This window comes from Stegastes partitus, unplaced genomic scaffold (assembly GCF_000690725.1).
Source record: "Stegastes partitus isolate 25-593 unplaced genomic scaffold, Stegastes_partitus-1.0.2 Scaffold115, whole genome shotgun sequence".
Lineage (NCBI taxonomy): Eukaryota > Metazoa > Chordata > Actinopteri > Pomacentridae > Stegastes > Stegastes partitus.
Window position 1 is genome coordinate 355,544 of NW_007577846.1, and position 22,498 is coordinate 378,041.

The following is a 22,498-nucleotide window of genomic DNA, read 5'->3' on the forward strand; positions in this document are numbered from 1 at the left end:
CATTCAAGGACCACGGGAATGTTGACAATCTGATGATTTTTTGTCCTTTTGTAAACAACAAGCCCTGTAAATCCGCCGTCGGGTTTGATTGAATAGAAACTGAGAGGAACCGTTGCTGGTCTGAACCCGGTGTTTGCTGAGCAGCTCTTCCGACCACTGATCACTGACGTTTCTCTGCTTGAACCAGGACAAGCTGCAGAAGGAGGAGAGGAACACGGCGGTGAACCAGCTGAAGCTGAGCGAAAGCTGGAGGATGATCCTCTGTCAGACTCGAGCCGCCGAGCTCCACCGAGACGCCGCTGTACAGCAGCAGACATTCGAGAGGCAAATGGACGAGCTGAACATCATCATCCAGGTGAGAGCTTCAGCCTCCGTCACACTCTGCTGGTCCGAACACCGTCGCTGTTTCTGTTTTCTCTACGGGATCAACAGCATCCAAGCAGCAACCTGCAAATGTCAAGTTCTTCTGAGGGTTTGTGCAATGAGGCAGGCCTGCCTGTTTGTGTAAAAGAGAATGTTTCCCACATTTTCTGTCTCGCTGGGATGTTCTGAGACGTTTGTTTACCGAAGAAGCAACTTCTTTTGTTTTTTTTTCCTCCTCTGTGAACATAAACTGAATATCTTTGATAACTTTACCGACATCCTCTCCTCAAACTGACATTAAATCTTTCTCTATATATTTACATGCTGTTAAACTTTCAGTAGTGCAGATTCTTATCCAGCAGGGGCATCACAAAGCTTGATTTCTTCTCCAAAGGCTGCAGCTCCTGTGATATTCTCCTGACAGCTCGGATGACCTCCAATTTAAATGATAATTTAAAAATGTGATCCCTGTCAAAGCAATATATAAAATAGCAATGAGAGCTTTACAGTGTTAATAAAAATCCTAACAACAGGATGAAATCATTATGCAACAAAGATTTCAGATTTACGAAGATCCTTGCTTTTGTAAATGATGTCGCTTGACTCCTGCAACTTCAAAATAAAGTAATTGCATGGTTGCGCTTGGTGATTCTGATCTTTTTTCATCAGTGGATGCAAAGTGTTTTCCCAGAAAGGAGGAGGAACTGAAACAGAATATCATTCACCCACTTTAGAACCTGTTTAAACGTGTTTTTGTGTCTTTAGTATAAACACGTTTAATGATTCTCATTGCAACTCAAACATTAATCGCAATGAGAAATTGTAAATGCAAAAAGAAAACTACATTTTCAGCCATGTGAAGCAGCTTCATGGAACCATTTCTGTTGGAAATGTATCACATCCCCACTGACACTGGATTTTTGTGGCTGATTTTATCAACGTTTTGGCTGATATTCTTTAGAGACACAGTATGTTGGAGCTTCATCGATGAGATTAATGATCAGTTTAGCTCAACCTGCTGACTCAGCCTGTCGCCTCCTGTTTGTGTTGCAGAGAGTGGCGGCCGACCTGCAGGAGGTGGAGCGTCAGTCAGCGCATGCTCAGCGCTCCCACCTGCAGCAGGTGGAGCAGCTGTTGGCGCAGCAGGACCGACGGCTGCAGCGCCTGCAGGAGCAGTGGGATGACTGCATGCAGGACCTGAAGTCCACTCTCAGCGCTGAGAGGTCAGTCCAACACTCCTCCTCTGCAGCATCCACTGAGACTTTATTAGATTCACCTTCTGAGCCACGAAATTCACTTTAAAGGCATCTTGTCTTTGAAATATCACCAAACAGACACCGTTTATCAGCCAGAAATTGTAAAAAACAGAAGCAACGGTCTGATCATCTGTGATGTAAACCGTTAAAATGATCATCAGAATCGTTGGCTGTCAGGAAAATTAATTACGGTAGATTTAAGTTTAAAATTGTGATGTTTAATCTAAATCAGTTTATTCTGCGTGTTTGTAAAAACAAAAAACAAAACTGAAAAGCAGCCCAGAGTTCAAAAACTGAGTTCAGTGTCGGTAACACCTGTGGGCACTTGGATAATCGTTGGATGTGTTGATCCCAGGAGAACAATGTGACAAAACTGATCAGACAGTGATTGTTTTTCAGAGGGTTAATCCAGGTCTTACAGCTACTATTCAGACCAGAAAAGGTTTTTTCATTTCATATTTCTGGCCTTTGACTTATTGATAAATGTAGTTGCTGCATATGAGAAAAGCTGAACTTCAAGTTAAATCATTTTTCTCGTGAAGATTCGCCACTCTGTTGAGCTACATCAACCTCCAGCTGAACGTCACACGGCATCGATTTGGCAGAAATTCTACTTGATTCTACAATTTGCTGGAGGCGACCAAATCAGAGCAAAAACTCAGGTTTAACTCATGCATTCTCTGTCCGGCTTTAAATTGGAACTTTTTGGAGTTTGGTTTGATGAAGGTTCATTCTGTAGCAATGATTGTTGATGTTGTTTAATTGGTTGTTTAGTCTATAAAATGTCAATCGGGGTTTCACAGTCCAAGATGACAAACGTCTTGTTTTGTCTGCAAAGATATTCTGCAAAGAGGTCGTAGAGGAGGAAATAAAGCAGAAAAATTCACATTTAAAATGCTGTAATCACACAATTTATACAGTCCCGTCCATTAAAGGGATCATCAAAATACCAGCGGTAGTTGTAAGAGCTGACGACTAATCGATCAATCGCTGCAGCTCTGTTGTCAGCATTAATCGGTCGTCAATAAAGTTGTTTCATTTAGTTGCTGCAGTCAGCTGATCATTTTTCTGGGAGATTATCGACCATGTTGAGCAACAAAAACCCCCAACTGAACGTCACACGACAAGAAATGTGACAGAAATTCATCCTGTTTCTAAAACTTGCTGGGGGCGACCAAATCGGAGCAAAAAAAAATCTGGTTTAATTTTCTATCGGTTAATCGGTGCAGCTCTGGTGTCAGTAGACGCAGAGTGATCGACTGCAGCTCTTTGATCTGTGAACTCTGGTGTGTTTTCAGGAAACAGATGCTGAGCCAGTGTGAGCAGCAGCAGGTCAAACTGCAGAACCTGGCGCTGTCTGCAGAGCAGAGGCACAGGGACTCGATGAGGGAAATCCACAAGCTGAAGAAAGGAGACCAGTACGTGGGCTTTTGCTACAGCGAGGTACCTCCCAGAACAACCTAACATCTGTGCGTCAGACGTGACTCGAGTCTGAGAGGTTTAACTAGTTTCAGTTTTGCGTCTTCGTCTGTTGGACAGATGACAGCTTCAGAGGAATACCAGAAGCTGAAGGACGCTAATCTGCAGCACACGAAGGCTCTGCAGCAGAAAACCCAGGAGCTTGATGAGCTGGAACAGAACCTCTCCAAAACCCGGAAGGGCTTCAGCAGCCAGGCGGAGGAGGAGAACAAGCTGCTGGTCAGTGCTGCGACGGTCAATGAGCAGCTTCTGCCCGACACATTTCTGAGCTCCGACTGTTCACCGACCGTCCGATACCACAGCTGATGATCAGTTAGCTGTCGACTACAACAGTAATCGCCGGCTGTTTTATTAGTCGGTGCATTTAAAAGAACAAAAACTGAAATGTGAATCTTTTCTGCTTTCTTTCCTCCTCTGTGACAGTTAACTGAATATCTTTGTGTTAAGAACAAAACAAGACATTTGTCATGTTGGGAAACGCAGAGCAACAGTTTTCCATCATTTTCTGACATTTTATAGACAGAACTATCAACTAAACAAGAAAATAACTGACAGATTAATTGACGGTGAAAATAATCATTCGATGCAGTTCTAGAACAAACCTTCATCAAACCAAACTCCATTCTGTAAAGCTCCAATTTAAAGCCGGACGGAGAATGCATGAATTAAACTCGATTTTTAGCTCTGATTTGGTCGCCTCCAGCAAATTTTAAGAGTAGAAATGAATTTCTGTCAGATTTGGTGTCGTGTGACGTTCAGAGTTCAGACTCTTCTCTAGAAAAGTGATCAGCAGCTTCTTCAGTTCAGTTTTCCTCGCGTGCAGCAGCTACTTCATCAATGAGCTGAGACCAGAAATATGACAGTTGTTCATAGAATCGGCCAAAAGAATCAAAAAAGTCTCAATAATACTGATAATAAATAAAGATTAATCGATTCATCGTCAGCTATTAAATCAATCGGGAACATTTTATTAATGGATTATTTGGTTTGTTTAACTTTTTTTTTTTTTTTAAAGTCTAAATTCTTTCCTTGCAGCTTCTTCAATGTGGATATTTTTCTTTTTTCTTTCTTCGTCCTCTTTGGATTTTTTGACAAAAAAAGGATTTGACATCTTCTGTAAACAGTATTTTCCACAGACATTTTATAGACCAAAGACAGGAAGTAGTTGAAGAGTTCATTTGCAAAAACGGATAACTCCATCTTCACAGACCTTCAGAAAACCCACTTTTCCATCGTCTTCCTGAGACAATAGCAATCAAACTTAAGTTATCTCTACCTCTGTCACATCATGTCTACTGAGTCAAATCCACTCAACTTCACTTTGGTTGATGTTGTCTCAAGCAAACAACAAAAAAATTAGTTTTCTGAAAATCTACAAAAATGGAGTTGTCCGTTTCAGCAAATGAACTCTTAAATTCTTAGTTGTAGCCTCGTCTGACACATTCACTCAGAATGTTGTCATATAAAACTGTTGGTTCTCTTCCTCCATCATCTCTCTGAAGGAGAAGGAGATGGCCTGTAAGGCAGGATGCACCTTGATGGAAAGAGACCTGGAAGCCAATGTGAGCCATCAGTGTTACCAGCTCCGGAATCAGCTGAGCCGAGCTTGCATGGAGGCGAGGAGGCGGCTCACCGAGTTCAGCGTCCTCGACGAAAACGCCGCCGACGAGCTGCAGGCCGTCACAGCCAAGGTGAAACTCACGCCTGTCCGGCCGCTGTCACACCCACGACTGTCAGCTGGTTCTGATTCACCTTCTGCTCCAATGTTTCAGGCCGAGAAGGTTCTGCTTGTTGCTGAGATGTGCTGCAAGCTGCAGAGTGTCTCGTCATCTTCATCACGTCCCACAGAGGAGCACAGAAACAAGGTGGGCTGTGTGGTACGGTGCTGCTGTCAGGAAATAGCTGCGGCCTTAAAATGTTCATTGAAGTCTTTCAGGTTTTCTCCTTACCTTGCTCTAGTCTGATTCACAGGATGTACGTTGTGGGTAGAGGCGGACCAGTATCGCTCCGGTCGATTATCGTGGCCAAAATTTGGCATTTTGGATTGTTTTGGAGTTTAGTTGTTTAAAAGGAAAGAGTTTGTGTATAAATGCCACTTTACGACCAATAAAAGCCATTTAACGGCAATGTGACGGGTTAGCATGTTTGTTTTTAACAACATACTGCTGAAAACTAAGACGTTACTATTTTTCTGTCGTAAAGCTTTCAATTAGATCTTTAAATTTGTTGATAAAATGAACCTAGCTTACAACATAAACAATAAATTGTTTTACATCTCAGACAGGAAGAGACCGACTGAACCAGTGAAGAAGAAAAGTAGCTGTTTGGAGGGCTTCAAATTAGGAAAACGTTTACTGAGTAATCAGATCAAGTGAGACGATTCATTTTCTCACAGACTTCTGTACGATCAGGCAGCCAGACGAGTCGCCCCCTGCTGGCTGGCACAAAGAACGCAGGTTTAAGACTTCACTTTTCTGGCGTCAGGCTGCATCCATCTTTTGCGTAAAGTCTGTGGTTCAGATTAGTCTAAAGCGACAGTGGTTGTTTGTCCAACCTGTTTGTGTCTTTCTGCAGGAGGCCTGTGAGTTCCTGGAGCTGCAGCCGCTGATGCAGCGACTGAACGCCGCAGTGCTGCAGCGACAAATCCTGAAGAAACATGAAGAGGATCTGAGCCGAGAGAATGAGCAGCTGGAGCTCCTGTTGCTTCACCTCGACGACGCCATCGACGGACGCCGCGCTCTGCTCACCGTGTCCCAGGCCCCGACCACAAGCATCCCAGCGGCCGCCGACAGACGCCACAACGTCATCGAGGCTGTCCACGCCGTCAAACACTCTCTGTAGCGCTCTGACCTCTGACCTCAGCGATCAACTCAGCTGTGAATGTTCTGACTGAGGTTCCTGCAGTTTGTTACGAACGTAGAGCAAAAGAACGAACCTGAGAAAAACATACGAAGAGTGAAATTTGATGTTTTTGTTGTTAACTTGGATTTTAAATTAAATCCTGAGTGAAATTAAAGGTTGGAGTCTTCATGTGTGTTTTTCTCATGGAAAAAATTCACCTTTATTTGCGGGGATGACGTATTTGCTGGGGAGCAGCGCCCCCTCGTGGCTGCACTGACAGCTGTTCTGTCAATGACAATTTAAAATTTTTAGTCTGTTTTGTTTGGAACAGCAGGAACAGGTTGTCAAAAATGGTAACTAAATAAAGGGAAATTTATTTTTTGTTTCGGGACATGAACAGTAAAAAGGTTGTTTAAATGTGGACATTAGATTGTTTAATGTTTATTTTAATGCAGCTTCATTGGTCTGCACGTTCACATCAATACTTGTTGATCAGCAGATATTTCAGAACAACAAAGTGTTTGGCTGCAAACACTCACACAGGTTCTGAACATGTTCCTGAAAATAGTTTGGTGTCCAAACAATAAAGCAATTTTCTCTTAATAAACTTTTATCTTATCTTAAACATGAAAATCATCCTGTTATCATGAGTTTGTGACTCAAAACACTAAAAAAATAAATTAGGGGTTTATTTGTTGCAGTGAAGCTGTCGTATCCTGAAAATGATGATTCTATAAATTTATTTTGAAAGGAAACATCCATCCATCCATCCATTATCTATACACCGCTTAATCCTCAGTAGGGTCGCGGGGGGGCTGGAGCCTATCCCAGCTGACTCAGGGTGAAGGCAGGTTCACCTGGACAGGTAACCAGTCTATCACAGGGCTACACTTAGAGACAGACAACCAAGCACACTCACATTCACACCTACGGACAATTTAGAATCACCAATTAACCTCAACATGTTTTTGGACTGTGTGGGAGGAAGCTGGAGAACCCGGAGAGAACCCACGCTGCACGGGGAGAACATGGAGACTCCACGCAGAAAGATTCCGGTGCCCCCACCGGGAGGAAACATCCAGGTTAGCAATTTTCATTGGCACACATTAGAACACTATTTAATGCAGAAAATGAAAAGTAGAGAACAACTAAAGTTGTTAAATAAAGTGTTAAATCTACACGTTGTATTCTTTATTTTGACTTTGAAGATGTTTTTCCTTTTTTAAAACTATGCAAAGCACTTTGATCAATGAAACTTTATTTAATTCAATTAATTTATTTTATATATACACAATTCTTTATTTAAAATGTTATCATATTAGTTTATTTATTACAGGTTTTAAAAAATTCTAAAATATATTTGTCCTTGATTTTTCAGATGCATGCGTTTCTTTATATCCCCGTACTATTAATGGATTGAGTTATGTGTTTATCCCTGCATGCATTTTGTTCTTTCTTATTTTTAAATTTCCATATTAATCAATTGAATTACTTATTTATCGCTGCATTTATATTTTTGTTAATTTCACTTATTAATGCATTTCTGGACCAAATTATTTATTTAAGGATTTATTTCTGCTTTCTGCTGTTTATTGGTTCTAGTTTTACATTCTTATATGGATGTATATGTGATAATAATAGTGATTGTTATTATTAATTAATTCTGTGTCCACATTTACTTTTTTTTAGTTTTAGTCTGTTTCAGTTTATATGTAAACATTTCTTGATACATCAATCAGTTGTTTTCATTGATTTTATTTTTTCATTGATGGATAAATGCCAGTACAGAGATGCTCTCACACACAGCAAAACAATGAACTGCAAATGAGCTGAAACACAAACAAACCCACCAGAACCTGTAGATTTAAATCCGAAAACACCCTGAGATTCCCAGGTTCAAAATTGCCTTAAAATAGTTAAACATGTGAAGAAAATGTAGTTCTCTGGAGAAGAGAAAAGCTTTGGAGGATGCGGGCATCGATCCCGCTACCTCTCGCATGCTAAGCGAGCGCTCTACCATTTGAGCTAATCCCCCGATGACGACAGTCTGAGGGCAGCCATTCTATTCGTAGTATGCAACAGGAGCGACTTCAGTTGATGCGTCATTATGTTTCTTATAAAACTGACGTGTCATTGGCTGACAGCTGATCCAGGAAAGATCTGATTGGATGGGAATGCAAAGGGCGGAAGTAGCGAGCTGTGTCCCTTAAAAAAAAAATAGAGGCAAAAATAGAAACGTTGGCGATGAGTTGTTTTTCCGAGACAGCTCAGTGAGATCTGCTCAGAGGCTAAACTCGGAGCTCCAGTGTCTCCTAAAAAATCCAGCGACACCAAGCTGACAGCATTTACCATCAACGCAAACATTACGTCCGAGTTTTACCGAGACGAGTGTCGTTAAAGATTAATATTCAAACTTTACTCATACGAAAGTCTCACTTTTATAATTAAGAATTAAAGTAAACACAGACTAGAGAGCCACAGCAGCGTGTTTCTGTCAGAATACGACCAGGCTTTCGTTCATTTGACAATCACACAGGGGCGCGGGTTCGAGTCCCGCTGAGGTCGAGTACATGTACAAAGTGTTCACCAACTTTTATTGAAATAAATGAGGTAGCATCGTGTGATTCAGTACACCAACGAGCCTTTGGTGCTTTTGGAGAAGAAGCCACTCAGAGGCTGTATTTCTGACAGCATTGTCTTTAGCTTGCGCTGCCACCGACTCTGACTTGTATAAATCATTGGTAAAAAAAACAAAAAAAGACTTGATTTATGGTTAGTTTAAGTCAATGTAATGTCCTCAGAAATGACAGAAGCATGACTGTGTGTATATTCTTATTGTTATCAGGGAGAGCATTTGTCCTCACACGTTAGCTCACCAGATTTTAATGCACTTAGAAGTGACAGAAACACGACTCCATTTATTTATATCAGCTATTATCATAGAGATCCTGCCTCTTTAGACATTAGATCAGCAGATTTTAGGGTTAAAGATTAGTCAATGTAATGTCCTCAGAAGTGATGAAGTCTGTGTATACTTATTATTATTATTAGGGGGTTTCCTCATAAGTTAAAACCCCAGACTTTAGAGTTGAAGACTTGGTAAGTCATTGTAATGTCCTCAGAAGTGATGAAGTCTGTGTATACTTATTATTATTATTAGGGGGTTTCCTCATAAGTTAAAACCCCAGACTTTAGAGTTGAAGACTTGGTAAGTCATTGTAATGTCCTCAGAAGTGATAAAGACATGACTCTGTGTGTGTCTGCATTGCTGTTGTGGGAACCTTCTTGCTCAGATGTTTGATCATCAGATTTCAGGGTGAAGTCCTGATAAACTGGATTCAGGTTCGGAGCATTATGTCATTGGCAGTCCTCACAACGACGGGCATGTAAGAGTGTGTGTGTGTGTCCAGCTGCTGCCACATGCCAACACGTCTCAGCTTTGTTCTATTTCTGCTGCAGGACTCAGTCATGGTCTTTATAAAGCAGGTGAGGACACACACACACACACACAGAGGAATGCTGCTGGAACTTTCCGGCAGAGGCGGCGGCGGCGGTGGGCGTGGTGGCAGTTGGTGTATATAAACAGCAGGGAGGCAGGACATCAGGCAGCCAGAAAGAACAACTCCGCACTAAAGCAGCTGATCTGAAACCTCCATCGCCAGCGTCAGGATGTTGTGTCCCAGCGTCTTCCAGCCGTCCCCCATCGCCATGAGGCCTTTCCTGGACCTGCACTGGCCTGTCCGCAGCCTGTGGCCCGAGACCCGGCCGCTCTTCTTCCAAATCGAACAGGAAATGATCCGCCACATGCAGGAGATGAGGCAGAACATGGAGTACATGGAGCGGCTGCACCAGAAGATCTTCGAGGAGATTGACCACACCTCCTCCTCCACCACGGTCTTCAAGCCCATCGCCTTCCAGGAGCTGGGGAAGGACGGCAGCAGCTTCGCCCTCAGCCTGGACACCAAGGAGTTCTCCCCGGAGGAGCTGTCGGTCAAACAGGTCGGCCGGAAGCTGAGAGTGAGCGGCAGGACGGAGAAGAAGCAGGACGACGGGAAGGGCTCCTACTCCTACAGGTGTCAGGAGTTCAGGCAGGAGTTTGACCTGCCGCACGGCGTTGAACCCGAAACTGTCACCTGCTCGCTGGTGGGCGGCCGGCTGCAGATCCAGGCGCCCCGGGAGAGAGCCGCCAACGATGGGAAGGAGAGGATCGTCCCCATCAGCGTGGCCTCGGCCCCGGCCATCACCTCCTCCACCACCTCCACCTCCTCCAGCGGGGGGTCGGAGGCCAGCGGCCCCACCTCGACCCCCTCAGAGAGCAGCCCTGCCGACAAAAACTGAAAACAGACGGAAGCATCTCGACTTTTCTCGTGTGGTTTTACTGGACGTGACGGAAACAGGAAGCCGCTGTTCTTCACCTGCACTTTGATTTTTGACTGTAACAAACTCGTCATATTATATTTTAAGAATTTCTGAATGTTTTTTCCTTGTAATTATAGTTTATGATTACAAACAGCTGAATTAAAGACTCATTTACTTTATCTTCATTTTGATCCTTAACATCATGTTGGATTGAATTTTTTTGTACTCTTTGGATTTCTTTGCCTAAAGTTCATGAATAACTCACTAAAACTAGCTGTTTTTAATAAACAGATTTATTGACCTACTTCTGAAACTATTCATATGTACGTTAATACTTGTGTTACTACCGAGCTGACCATTTTTTACTCTTCTGTATGTTTTTGCTAACATTAAAAAGTAAGTTGTAGGTTGGCAAACTAAATTAATTGTACAACTTTTATCCAAATAAAACTATAACTTATTGTCCTGTTACGATCATTTCGTACTTATTTTGAACAATATTTTCACGTCGATTTTTTTCCTCAGTTTGTCACATAACTTTAACGTTTGACTTTCTTGCTCATTATTTTGTTAAATTATTTTCATCTCAACTTTTTTCCCTTAATAATTTGTTTTAAAAAAATTCTTATATTATTCTGTACAGCTTCTGTCGTTATTTTCAAATTATGATACTTTTCCTCATAAAGTTCTTTTTGTTGTGAATACTTTTCATGTAAAAATATTACATCATTTTCAGGTGGCGACTTTTTCTTCATTTTTATGTACTGACTTTGTTTCCTCATGAAACTGCTGCGCTAGTTTTGTGGGGACTTTTTTTTCCCGTTATATCCTCAGGTGCCATCTTTTTTATTTTCCTTCTACGACTTTTTCCCTCATAAGTTTGTTAACTTGTTCCCATGTTACGACTTTATGACTCATACAAACAGTTGTCTTCATGTTGCTACTTTTAGCCTTAAAAATTGTCACGTTATTCTCAGGTGGCAACTTTGTTTCCTTACAAAACTGTTGCGCTGCCCTCATGTTGCGATTTATTTTCCATCAAATTGTTACATTATTCTCAGGTTACGACTTTTAAAGCTGCAACATTGTTTTCTCATAAAACGACTGCGTTATCCTCATGTTGCGACTTTTTTCTTCCAAAACTGTGACGTTTTTCTTTATTTTTGTTACATTTTTTTACTTGTAAAAATGTTCCATCATTCTTATGTTTTGACCTTTTTTTTCAAATAAACTGTCCCGTTATTCTCAGATGATTACTTTTTTTTTTTAAAAAGCTTTTTACTTCATAAAATTATTCCGTGATTCCCACACGGTGACTTTTCTTTATTTTTGTGCTGCTACATTTTTTGTTTAAAACATTTACGTTCTTTTTCTCTTCTCAAAATGGGCGCGTCCTCATTTCCTTTACCTTATTCTCGTGTTGCCTTCTTTACTCATTAAATTGTGACGTTATTTTTTTATATTTCCTTGTAAAATTGTCACGTCGAGTCTTTTCTCACTTTTAAACAGCGACAGGATAAAAACAAACAAACCTTTAGAACAGTAACTGAACAAAACCAGCAGTGACAATAAACACAGGACACCAGTTTCCCCTTTCTTTGTAAAATAATTCTCAGTAAACTTAATTTATTCACAAACTGCTTTTCAAATTGCCATGTGGTCATTTTTTTTTTGTATTTTTTTTTAAATCACATACAATAAAAAACATTTCTAAAAGACAAGAGATGTCCGAGACTCTCCGCTAACTCTGTACATGACTGCTCCTCCGCCGCCCTCAAGCTTTTTTTTATTTTTTATTTTCTCAAACACGATGCGTTCATCACGACACCTCGCCGCGCTCAGACATCAGATTAGAAATATTAAGAAAAAACAGCAGAAAATGATGAACAGAAGGACTAAAAATTTAACAGCTACAGTACACATTTCCTTTTCTTCTCTGTTAGTGTTGTCTTTTCCTTTTTTTTTTTTTTCTTTTTAACGTCTTGATTTACAGAATAATAGAATATGTTCAGTTAAGGCTTATGCTGGGCGTTATGGACCAGTCAACAGAAACAAACCAACAAACCAGGAGGGCCGTGTGTGTTAATGGGGACACGATGTGATTATGTTGTTCAGGGAAACGGTGTGTGTTTGTATGTGTGTTACATTGCATGTTTCCGGACAAAACACTCTTTTCTTATAAATAATTCTTTCATGTTCAGTCACTTTAGAAATTCGGGTGAACCGACCCTTTAGACAGTCACACTTCCTAACTAGCGATCTCTTAGCAAAGGAGTAGTTCAGCAGTTTGACAAACAGCAACGTTAGCCATTAGCTTGGACGCTAACTCTGCAGTCGCACCAGATAAGTGTACCAGATAAACTGATCCAAACAAACAGGACCTCCTCTAAAAGGAAGAGGTGCTTTTAGGGGTGATACTGGTTTTTATTTGGAGGTAACTGCCAGCATGTTGACACTTAGTGATGTTATTCTCATGTTCCGACTTTACTGGGAAAATGTGAATTCATTCTCATGTGGCAACTTTAATCTCACGTTAGATTATCCTCAGAAAACTTTGACTTTATTCTATACGACCACCTTTGCCTTGGATTTTTTTTTCTTTGAACTTTTTGTCCTGCTACGACTTTTTTTCCATGAAAAGTTTATTGGCACATTACAAATTTTACTTTGGGAAAAAAATGTGACTTTTTCTCATGTCACAGCTTTTTTCTTTAACTTCTGTTTCCATGGAACCTTTTCTCTTGACTTTTTCATCATGTTACAGTTTTCTGTAACATATACTAGCACCATAAAATGTTTGATAAATTCCTGATATCTCCGATTTGGAATTCCAGGTCGGAGGCCGATGTGGAATTTACGCCCATAATTGAACATCACGTAACACCTCGAATGAAAAGGACGCTTGTGGTTCCCCAAATTATTGCTAAGCTAAGCTAACCACATCTGGACTCCAGCTTCAGTGCTTTACAGATGAACATGAGACGAACATTCATCGGAACATCTCACACTCGAGGAAAATGTGCATTTGTCAAATCGCAGAACTTCTCCTTCAAGAGCTAAATCAGAACGACCAGCAGGTGATTCACAACGTGACAGAACAGGAAAACAAACAAACAAAACAATTAAACAAACGGAAAATGCTGCATTTTATCCTCACAACTGCTGCAACACCGCCCCACAGAGGCAGACTGCAGTAATACACAAACTGTGAAACACATTTTAGATATAAAACCTTACTGTTATGCTGTTTAAGGCTGATTATAAATCAGTGGACAGAATTATGCTTGTTCATTTACGCTAATGAGCAGGCAGAAGAAATTCACTGTGAATTTCAGAGACATGATGTGCAGTTGCTCCGACTCTGCTGAACGTGGTTGAACAGAATTTTGTGCTGCTTAAAAAATGACTTAAAAAAATAAATAAATAAATAAATACAAGAAGCAAGAAGCAGCTGTAATGAGCCAGAGCGCAGTCTCTGTTGTTGGAGTTTTTCCGCAACGTGACACACTTTCCACGCCAAGTGGAAATGTTTTTAAAAGGTGAATTAAAATGTCAAGAAGTCAGATTCAAGTCTCGGTTACTGCGTTCGGCCTCCGTGGGGCAGAAGAGCTCGCCAACACAACACCACGTTCTTTCTCTATGAAGTGAATTTGCTGCTTTTGGGTGTAAAGAAACGTCTCAAAATGTAACCGTAAAGTCGTCAGGATCATAATCCATCGGGCAGCGTTCAGAAGCTTTAACTCTCCGACGTGTTACTGAATCCCTTTTTGGTGCGTTCGGGAACCTTAAGACATCTGAAATCTGGCCTGCTGAGCTGAAATGCGTCAACCCTTTTTCAAACACGACCTTCATTATCGTGTTTACATGTTGATTGTCTTCTGGGGTTTGACTTTCTAACTTAGATGCATTTTGGCAACTCTGTGACGATGGCGCGTCCTTGAACGCATCACCGTTTGATTTCAGCTGCATCCCCGCACGACAATAAAATAACTGTGAGAAAACGAAAGCTGCTCAACGCGGACCGCAATGGACTACCTCTCTGCAAACTCAAACTGAAACCAGACAGAGGATGTGAAACAATCAGCAGGAATGTGATTCTCAATTTAAAAAAAAAAACAAAAAACAAACCAAAGAAGCAGCGTGGAGGCTTCGTGACCTTTGTTGTTCTCTTTTTGTTCTTTTTTGTGGGTTTCAAGTGAAAATCATAGTAAACTAAACATACAAAACAACCAGTTCTCAGACGACTTGCACGACATCAACTCTTGTGACTTTTCCAGACTGAATGCAGCCAAAAGTGACGTTCTGAAGTTTTACAATATTAGTGGTTTTTTTGCCCGAGTCAGTATAAAGGAATATGTAAAGATAAAAGTAAATGGAGCTGCCTATAATTCATGTCTTTCAGCATAAATAAATAAACATTTTTTAATCTATGGACAGCGAAGAACATTTTCTAAAAAGAGTGAAGGTGAAATAATTCTCATAAAGTAAATGAATGAGATTTACTGGATGGATTCGTCACTACTGTCCACATTAGAAGCTGCTCATTGAACAACTTTGACTGCTTTTGTTTTTTTAAGTAACAGCTACAGCAAGAATTAATCATCCATCCATCCATCATCTATACACGCTTAATCCTCACTAGGGTCATGGGGGGCTGGAGTCTATCCCAGCTGACTCAGGGTGAAGGCAGGTTCACCTGGACAGGTAACCAGTCTATCACAGGGCTACACTTAGAGACAGACAACCAAGCACACTCACATTCACACCTACGGACAATTTACAATCACCAATTAACCTCAGCATGTTTTTGGACTGTGTGGGAGGAAGCCGGAGAACCCGGAGAGAACCCACGCTGCACGGGGAGAACATGTAGAAAGATTCCGGCGCCCCCACCGGGACGCAAACCGGCGACCTTCTTGCTGCGAGGCAACAGTGCTACCAACTGCGCCACCTTGCAGCCCAAGAATTAATCAGTCAGTTGTCAAATGTTAAATTAATCTTCAACTATTCCGATAATCGCATGATCGGTTTATCAGAGTAAACTTTTGCAACAACAACAAAAAAAGTCTAAATGTGCTGACTTCAGATTTTTAAATATGATTCCTTTCAGGTTTCTTTCCTCCTCCGAGGCAGTAAACTCAGTGGCTTTGGGTTGTGGACAAAACCAGATGGACACTTCTAATCATAAAAATGATTCCCAGCTGCAGTCAACGCCCAGGCGGACTCCTGGTGTGGTCGGTTTGGGGATGTTATTAAGTAGATGCGTGATTTTAGCAGAACCTCAGGCAAAAATGAGCAACTATTTTCACAAGTAATTCATCTGCTTTTGACAATCTGGGGTCCAACGACCAGCCACAGACGAGCTATCCATGTGGAGCTACAGCTGATGGATTTTAAACTGTTTTGATAATTGATTAATCGGTTTGAGTCTTTTTTTTTTCGTTTTTAACTGCAGCTGGTTTATTTACTCCACTATGAAAGTAAAGTGAAAATCTTTGGGTTGCTGCCTTTTTACCACAATTTTCCGACATTTTAGGGACCAAACGAGCAAATATTAATCGAGAACAAATAATTACATTAATCAGTGGAGGAAATAATAGTTGCAGCTCTGTCATGGAGATAAAGTCACTCCTGCTCGTATGTTTACATGAGAACTTTAAATGGAGGAATGTAAAACCAGAGTCTGGATTCAACCTGGACACAAGTCACATGATCACCTGGAGAGTGATGTCAGCGCCAACACACACACACACACACACACACACAAGCACACGCACACAGACAGACAGACACACACACACACACACACACACACAGTGTTCGTAGTGTTTTCAGTGACAGGTGTGTGCAACAGGAATGTGTGAACACTCAGGTGAACAACAGCATCAGTGGCTACCTGCCCTCAGTGAAGCCCGACGGGACGCCGCCGCCGCACGGCAGCCACCCTGAACGCATCACCACGCCGAGGTCACGCGACTCCACCAGGTGGTGTCCAGGCAGGTGAGTGATCAGCGTGACTCACCTGAATGTCATGACTGATGTTAACGTTACGGTTGAACAGGCAGCAGCTGATTAATGATGCAGAAAATCTCACGTTTAAATAAGAACTTTAAATCCTGTTGAACTGCTGCGAGAATTTCACAGCCTCAAATTCAATTCTTTATGAAACTTTTTAAGGATGGCAGAACGTTTTTTTTCTCGCCTTTCTCTTTGCATATCAGCTTTTATCCTTCTAGCTAATGCATGCATAAAATAACAGCCTGTTTTTTAGGTCTAAAGAGGATTTCTTCACATTTTGTTGCAGCTTTGGCTGAAAAAAATGACAAAAATGAGCCTGAAACGTAGAATAATTTCAAACTTAGCAATTGTGTGACAGAAGAATAAACTTCTATTTAAGTTTTATTAAAGCTGAACGTTGTTAAAATGAAATTCAAACAGAGGCTTGCTGTTAATTTAATTTGATTTCATTATCAAAATAATAGTACTGAGTTAAATTTGTGCAGAAATGGCTGACCTGAACCATCAAACCCTGACAGCCGATTTAAACTTTATTGGCCTGTCACATGTATTGATGTTGGCGTATATGTTGTGGGTCAGTCCCTCATTTTTAGAAAGCGGTGTTGCTGCCCTATCGGAGATTTTGCCTGCTGAGTTCACACATTTGTTATTTGGGACTCAAAACTACATTCTGTAAAATATTTTTCGCCAAATCTTGAGATTTTCAAGCGTTTTCAGACCTGGAAAGTTTTGTATTTTTAGGGTCCAACATCTTCAGATACATAACAGTCACTTTGAATTTAGCGGAAACGCAAACAAAATTGTTTCCAGGAGATCCAGATGATTGAATGGCTTCAGCAGAGGCCAATTTTATAATTATAGCCCCTTGAAAATGAGAAACATTTTCAAGCGAGGAGGCTACTGGGGCCCCGGAAAGTTCAACAACAACACATGGTTCTTTTTTTTTTTTTTTCAGCAATTTGGACAGAATGGTGATGTGGACTCATCTGTAGGAGACAAAAACTGGTGTTCATTGGGGTCTTTATGTTGTCAATACATGTGCAAAGCCACGAGTTGCTTCATAACAAATCCGTAAACTCTGAACAAAATCTGAGACAGCCACATATTTACTAAATTCTTTTGATTTTGACCGAAGCTTGTTCGGTGTGCGCTGATGTGTATTTTTTACTGAACATAGTTCAGAAAAAGGTCATCTAAAAATGGTGTTATCGTAAAGTTTGTCCAGTGCTGTCTGCAGCACATGCAGCAGAGTACGTAGCACAGCTGAGCAGACGGAGGTGTGGAGTCGAGCATCGTCTTAAAGGTAAGTTTGAACTAATTTGTGAAACGTTTAACAATGACATCATCCTTTTTATTTTCAGCGCGAACTTTTAATATGTATAAGCGCAAAGTTTGGGCAAATTGTTTGGGTTCTAATTAAATCTTTTAAGTTTCCCCTCAAGCAGCTTCAAGTTTGTTAATTCTTCAGTTTGCTCCAGTTATTTATTTTTTAAAATCTGTGATTTTTCTGCATTTTCCTCTAATAACTGATCTCTAAAAACGATCAGGAACCGTCAACCTGAAAGATTTGGAATCTTTGGTGTTTTGGATGCAGCTGAACCTGCTGTGCGGTCGGCGTGGTGACGTTTCAGGTCGCTTCACGGCGGACGCCTCGTCAGACCATAAAAGAGACTCGGCGGCTGCGTGTTGGAGAAAACCTGGACCGTCTGGGCTTCACACACCTGTAGTGGAGATCCTCGCTGTACAACACACAGCAGAGACGCTCCAGGTGAGTCCAGGTGAAGCCGCAGCACTTAAAGAGTCCTTAACGCCGGCAGCCACATCATCACTGTCGTCATCAATCAGCTCATCCAATGAGAGAAGGTGTTGTTCCTGAGAGCCTTGCTGATTGGTGGCAAGGAGGCGCCGAGTGTTGAGACGATGGTGGTCCATGACGAAGGGGGTTTCAAAATAAAACTAAATTAGAAAACAGAGAACAGCCTTCATTTACAAATACGTCAGTTTTCTTCTATTAAGTTCAAGTCCAGTTCTGTACAGTCCCTCTCGAACACGGCCTGCTGCGCCGCCTCGCGCTCATCTGGCTCCTCCTCCCCGTCATCGTCATCGTCGTCGTCGTCCTCGCGGCACTCCTCGTCGCTCTCGCTCAGCGGCCCGATGCTGGTCCTGCCCAGACACTCGGCCGGCGAGCAGGAACCCCGGAAGTCGCCCATGAAGGGCTCCATGCCCATGCAAATGTCGCCGCCGCAGGCCAGCCTGCCGCCACCGCGCTCCAGACACTGTGGGTCGATGCTGCGAGTCTGCAAGGATGACAGGAAGAAAGACTTTTACATCACAAGTAACAATAATAATACACAAGTATTTACATTCATCTGTTGATTATTTGCTGGAACAAATAAATCAATGGACTAACTGTTGACCCTCGATCGTAAAATGCCAGCAGAAGCGAACAAACCAGTTTAAAAATCTTTAAGATCCTTCAGGCGTCGCCTCATAACGACACCTGACAGGCGTCTTTATATGATTAAATATGACAGCTTCAAACTACATGAATGAATCATGTTCAGATCGGGGAGCTCCTGCAGTACCTGCGTCATCTTGGTGAAGTCGAGGACGGGTCGGGCGCAGGGTCGGTCAGGGTCGCGGCGTCGCTTCAGACCCGGTTTGAGCAGCAGCAGGTCACAGGGCTGCGAGTGGCAGCGCGGCAGCTGTGGCGGGAGGCTGCGGCGCAGAGACGACGGCGTGCTGCAGGCCGAGGACGGCGAGGCGGGCACCGGGACCCCTGCGGTCGCTCCGGCCGCAGCGGCGCAGCCCGGCGGAGGCACCGCCGACTGGCTCGGCACCGGAGGCGGGGGCAGGAAGGTGGAGGCCGCCGAGTCTCTGATGAGCACAGGGGAGAGGGAGAATCGCCTCTGAGGAGGGGGAGGCGGGTGGAGGGGGGAGGGTGAGGAGGAGCAGGAGGACGGCGAGGGGAAGAAGCAGCAGCAGGCTCCTCCCCCCGCCGCCGCCTCGCTGGGGTCCCAGGGGAAGGTCCAGGGCAGCGGGGAGTCCGGCGACAGCGCCAGGCTGAAGAAGGTGGGGCTGGACGAGGAGTGCAGCGACGAGTTCAGGGAGGAGCTGGGAGCTCGGAGAGGGCAGGCTCCGCCCCCAGCCGCTCCCACACCTATACCCCCTCCTCCTGCCCCGACCCCCCCACCTGCAACCCCTCCCCCGGCTCCCCCATGGCACTGCTGGCGACTGACAGGAGTCCAGACCCGTGAGGCGCTGGGTCGCCAGGTGTAGCGGCAGCGCGACAGGTCCTCGGGCACCGACAGCGAGCGGCAGTGGCGTTTGGGGGGCGGCGGAGGAGGGGGAGGGGGTCCGGGCCCTGGAGGGGGCGCCGCCGCTCCGGGGAGGGACAGCTCGGACGCTGAGGTGCTGGGCGCCAGGGGCCGGTGCTGCTGCGGTTGAGAGGCGGCCCCGTCCAGGGGGTCGCCGCCCTCCTGCAGGTGAGCATCTGGGGGCACCAGGGGCACAGGGCCGGGGGGGAAACTAGAGCTCAGTAACCCCCCCTGCAGGCCGGACTTGGAGGGAGGGCAGAGCTGCCAGTAGCTGCTCTCTGAGAGGACACACCAACACCACAGGTTAGAGAACAATCACTTGAACTATCGATTCGTCTGATGGTTAGAGTCCTCATATAATATGTAATAATCATTTCATTTCATTCCATCAATCAGTACATCCAACCTGGTTTTAATCAACTTTAACTTGAGTATATTTAATGTCATGAAGGTTTTACCTTTACATTATGAATATTTTCACAGCTACAGACCATTAGGTAAGTACGGAGGATGGACTCGTGAACTTAAACGCTCATCTCGCCGAATAAGATTAGAAAATAGTTTTGCCACAGAGTGAACCGTGTCTAGAAGATGATCCTGGTAAAAGTCATCCTTTCATCGTCTAGAACTTGTTCTGACCAACCACCATCACACATGCCGATATGAGCCTTAAAAGTTTACCCAGAATGCACTTCTTTAAGTTTCGTCTGGTGAATTGTCAGAAAACAAAAACACATCCAGGATACCAATGATTGTTTCTGTGACAGAATCATAGAAATTAAACATTAAACTGCTGCAGTTTCACTGTTCAAACTATGACACATCCCATCATATTGATGCTCAATAAACAACAAACTGATTTTGTGACACCTGGATGGATGTAAAACTGATTTTGTTGCAGGTTTCAACAGAACTCAAATGTGTCTACCTGCTGTACTGATCAAAGTATGAGGGATGAAATAATGAGAATGAAACAACTTAATTAAAGGCCATCCTGATGTACTTCAAGGGTCTGTAACTGTAGTATGAAGGTAAAATGTGGCATGGCTTCCCTAAATACACTGAAGATTGTGAGTGTAAAGACATTTTTAAAGATGTGACATGGAATGATCAAAAAAAAAAGGGGGGGGAATTATCATTATTCAGTGTTTTCTGAGTGTTTGTTTCTTCACCACACTGTTGCATTATGGGATATGTAGGAAACCACTGAGATGAACACAGTCAATATGAAACACTCACCAGGCATCAAGCCATCTGGGGGCCAGCACTCTGCGAGGGTTTTCGGGTCCAGCAGGGACTACAAGACACAAACACAGACATCAGTGGGGGTGTTCACAGGTAGTCTGGCCCCCTCGCCGCTATAAAACCATGGATTAGTCCTGGTCACGCTTTTCTCCTCATGACAGTAACAGCTGAGATTAATGAGAGCAACTAACTGATTATAATAAACATTTATATGACAACATCTGTCTTTACTTGGAATATAATAAAACGGAGAATCGGAACCTGCAGTGTTTTGGCAGCAATCTACAGAAATCACAAATACACACATGTATAACAAAAGCGCACAACAAACCAGGGATTTATATACAAAATTAACACACTAAGCAGTCGGCTCTGTCCATAGCCGCAGTGTTAAATTTCCATTGTTCAGCTTTTCCTACTTTTATCTCATTTATTTATTTGTACCGTACGAGAAAAACTGTACAAAAAAACAGCTGTAAAATCTGTAAACCGATTACACACTTCACTTATACGTAATCATGAAGTCGCGCTGAGAGAGAGAGAGAGAGAAAAAAATAAATCACATTACCATAGAAAAAAAGCAACATTCTTAATAAATAATACATGAGCAATAAACAATAAAATAAATAATAATAATCTTAATAATTATTAATTAAAACAGAACATTTTTTAACACAAACTTTATGCAAAAAAAAAATAAAAAATCAGGTTACCAGCAAGTCAACACCAAATATTTTTGTAAAAAAGAAATAATAAATGAAATTAATTAAAATTAGAAGTAGAATAAATATTTGTTAAAAAATAAAAATAAATAAAGCAAATCTCATACAATAAAATCATGTCACCAGCAAGAAAAATAACAAACATCTTACTTGAGAATAAATAAATAAATAATAAATGAACTTAATTACTAAAAAGTCGTTTGTTAAATATCTACAGCTTGTGGAGCCTCAATGTTTTTTCCTGTGTTGTAAGATTTGTGTGAATCCAGGATTTTTACATTTTTGTACGATAAATAATCAAATAAATTCAACTGAAGTTTTTCCCTTTTTTTTTTCTGTTTTACATTTATGGCGTTCTAACTGTGTCTTACAGCACAAAAGACATTTCTGAGTTCTCTACACTTCCTTCGTGGTTGTTCTGTTTCCATACAGGCGACTTTAACTTGCTCTGATAAATGATCGACTCTGACTGAGGTTTTCGTTTTAGTCGAGCCGACTTACACCAAGAAAGCCCGACTAAGTCAAACCTGCTTCGTAGTTCAGCCCTCTGGTCGCACTGCAGGTGAGACACTCACCAGGTAGAAGTCCCCCGGCTGAGCAGGGTCGCCTTCCAGAGTCTGCTTCCTCAGGCTCTCCACCAGCAGCGTGACCACAGCATGGTGGCAGGGGACGAGGGGGGAGGCGGGGGAGGGAGGCAGGGAGGAGGCGAGGTGAGGAGGGGGAGAGAAAGGGGGGGAGAGGGGGGGAGGAGGAGGACGAGGAGGGAGGGGAGATCTTTGGCCGTCTGTGTGTCCGTCCGTCTGGTCCGTAGCAACAACAGGAGAGAGGGGGGAGGGGCTGAGGGCCGAGACTCCTCCTCCTTACCGCCTCAGGGCCACGTAGCCCCGCCCACGCTCAC

The 22,498-nt window shown here is 42.7% G+C and overlaps 3 protein-coding genes and 1 non-coding gene across 4 annotated transcripts in view; 2 read left to right on the forward strand and 2 right to left on the reverse strand.

The window, feature by feature from the left end:
• drc2 (dynein regulatory complex subunit 2) overlaps window positions 1-6,114 on the forward strand; it is a 7,124-nt gene extending 1,010 nt beyond the window's left edge. The window contains exons 2-8 of the mRNA XM_008278111.1: window positions 188-355; window positions 1,417-1,586; window positions 2,918-3,037; window positions 3,098-3,317; window positions 4,601-4,789; window positions 4,871-4,963; window positions 5,673-6,114. Coding sequence (XP_008276333.1) covers window positions 188-355; window positions 1,417-1,586; window positions 2,918-3,037; window positions 3,098-3,317; window positions 4,601-4,789; window positions 4,871-4,963; window positions 5,673-5,939 — 1,227 coding nt within the window. The 3' untranslated portion in view covers window positions 5,940-6,114. The remainder of the gene's footprint in view (window positions 1-187; window positions 356-1,416; window positions 1,587-2,917; window positions 3,038-3,097; window positions 3,318-4,600; window positions 4,790-4,870; window positions 4,964-5,672) is intronic.
• Window positions 6,115-7,901: 1,787 nt separating this feature from the next.
• On the reverse strand, window positions 7,902-7,974 carry trnaa-agc (transfer RNA alanine (anticodon AGC)). The gene has a single exon. It is a non-coding gene; the product is annotated as a tRNA-Ala (tRNA).
• Window positions 7,975-9,541: 1,567 nt separating this feature from the next.
• LOC103354648 (heat shock protein beta-11-like) lies at window positions 9,542-10,769 on the forward strand. The gene has a single exon (XM_008278092.1). The coding sequence runs from the start codon at window positions 9,609-9,611 to the stop codon at window positions 10,275-10,277; it is 669 nt and encodes a 222-aa protein (XP_008276314.1). The 5' UTR covers window positions 9,542-9,608; the 3' UTR covers window positions 10,278-10,769.
• A 6,550-nt stretch (window positions 10,770-17,319) lies between these two features.
• Window positions 17,320-22,256, reverse strand: fam53c (family with sequence similarity 53 member C). Its single transcript, XM_008278093.1, has 4 exons — window positions 22,176-22,256; window positions 20,873-20,930; window positions 18,902-19,911; window positions 17,320-18,613 (listed from the first exon to the last, which is right to left on the reverse strand). The coding sequence occupies exons 2-4, from the start codon at window positions 20,877-20,879 to the stop codon at window positions 18,314-18,316; spliced, it is 1,317 nt and encodes a 438-aa protein (XP_008276315.1). The 5' UTR covers window positions 20,880-20,930; window positions 22,176-22,256; the 3' UTR covers window positions 17,320-18,313.
• Between the last annotated feature and the right edge of the window lie 242 nt (window positions 22,257-22,498).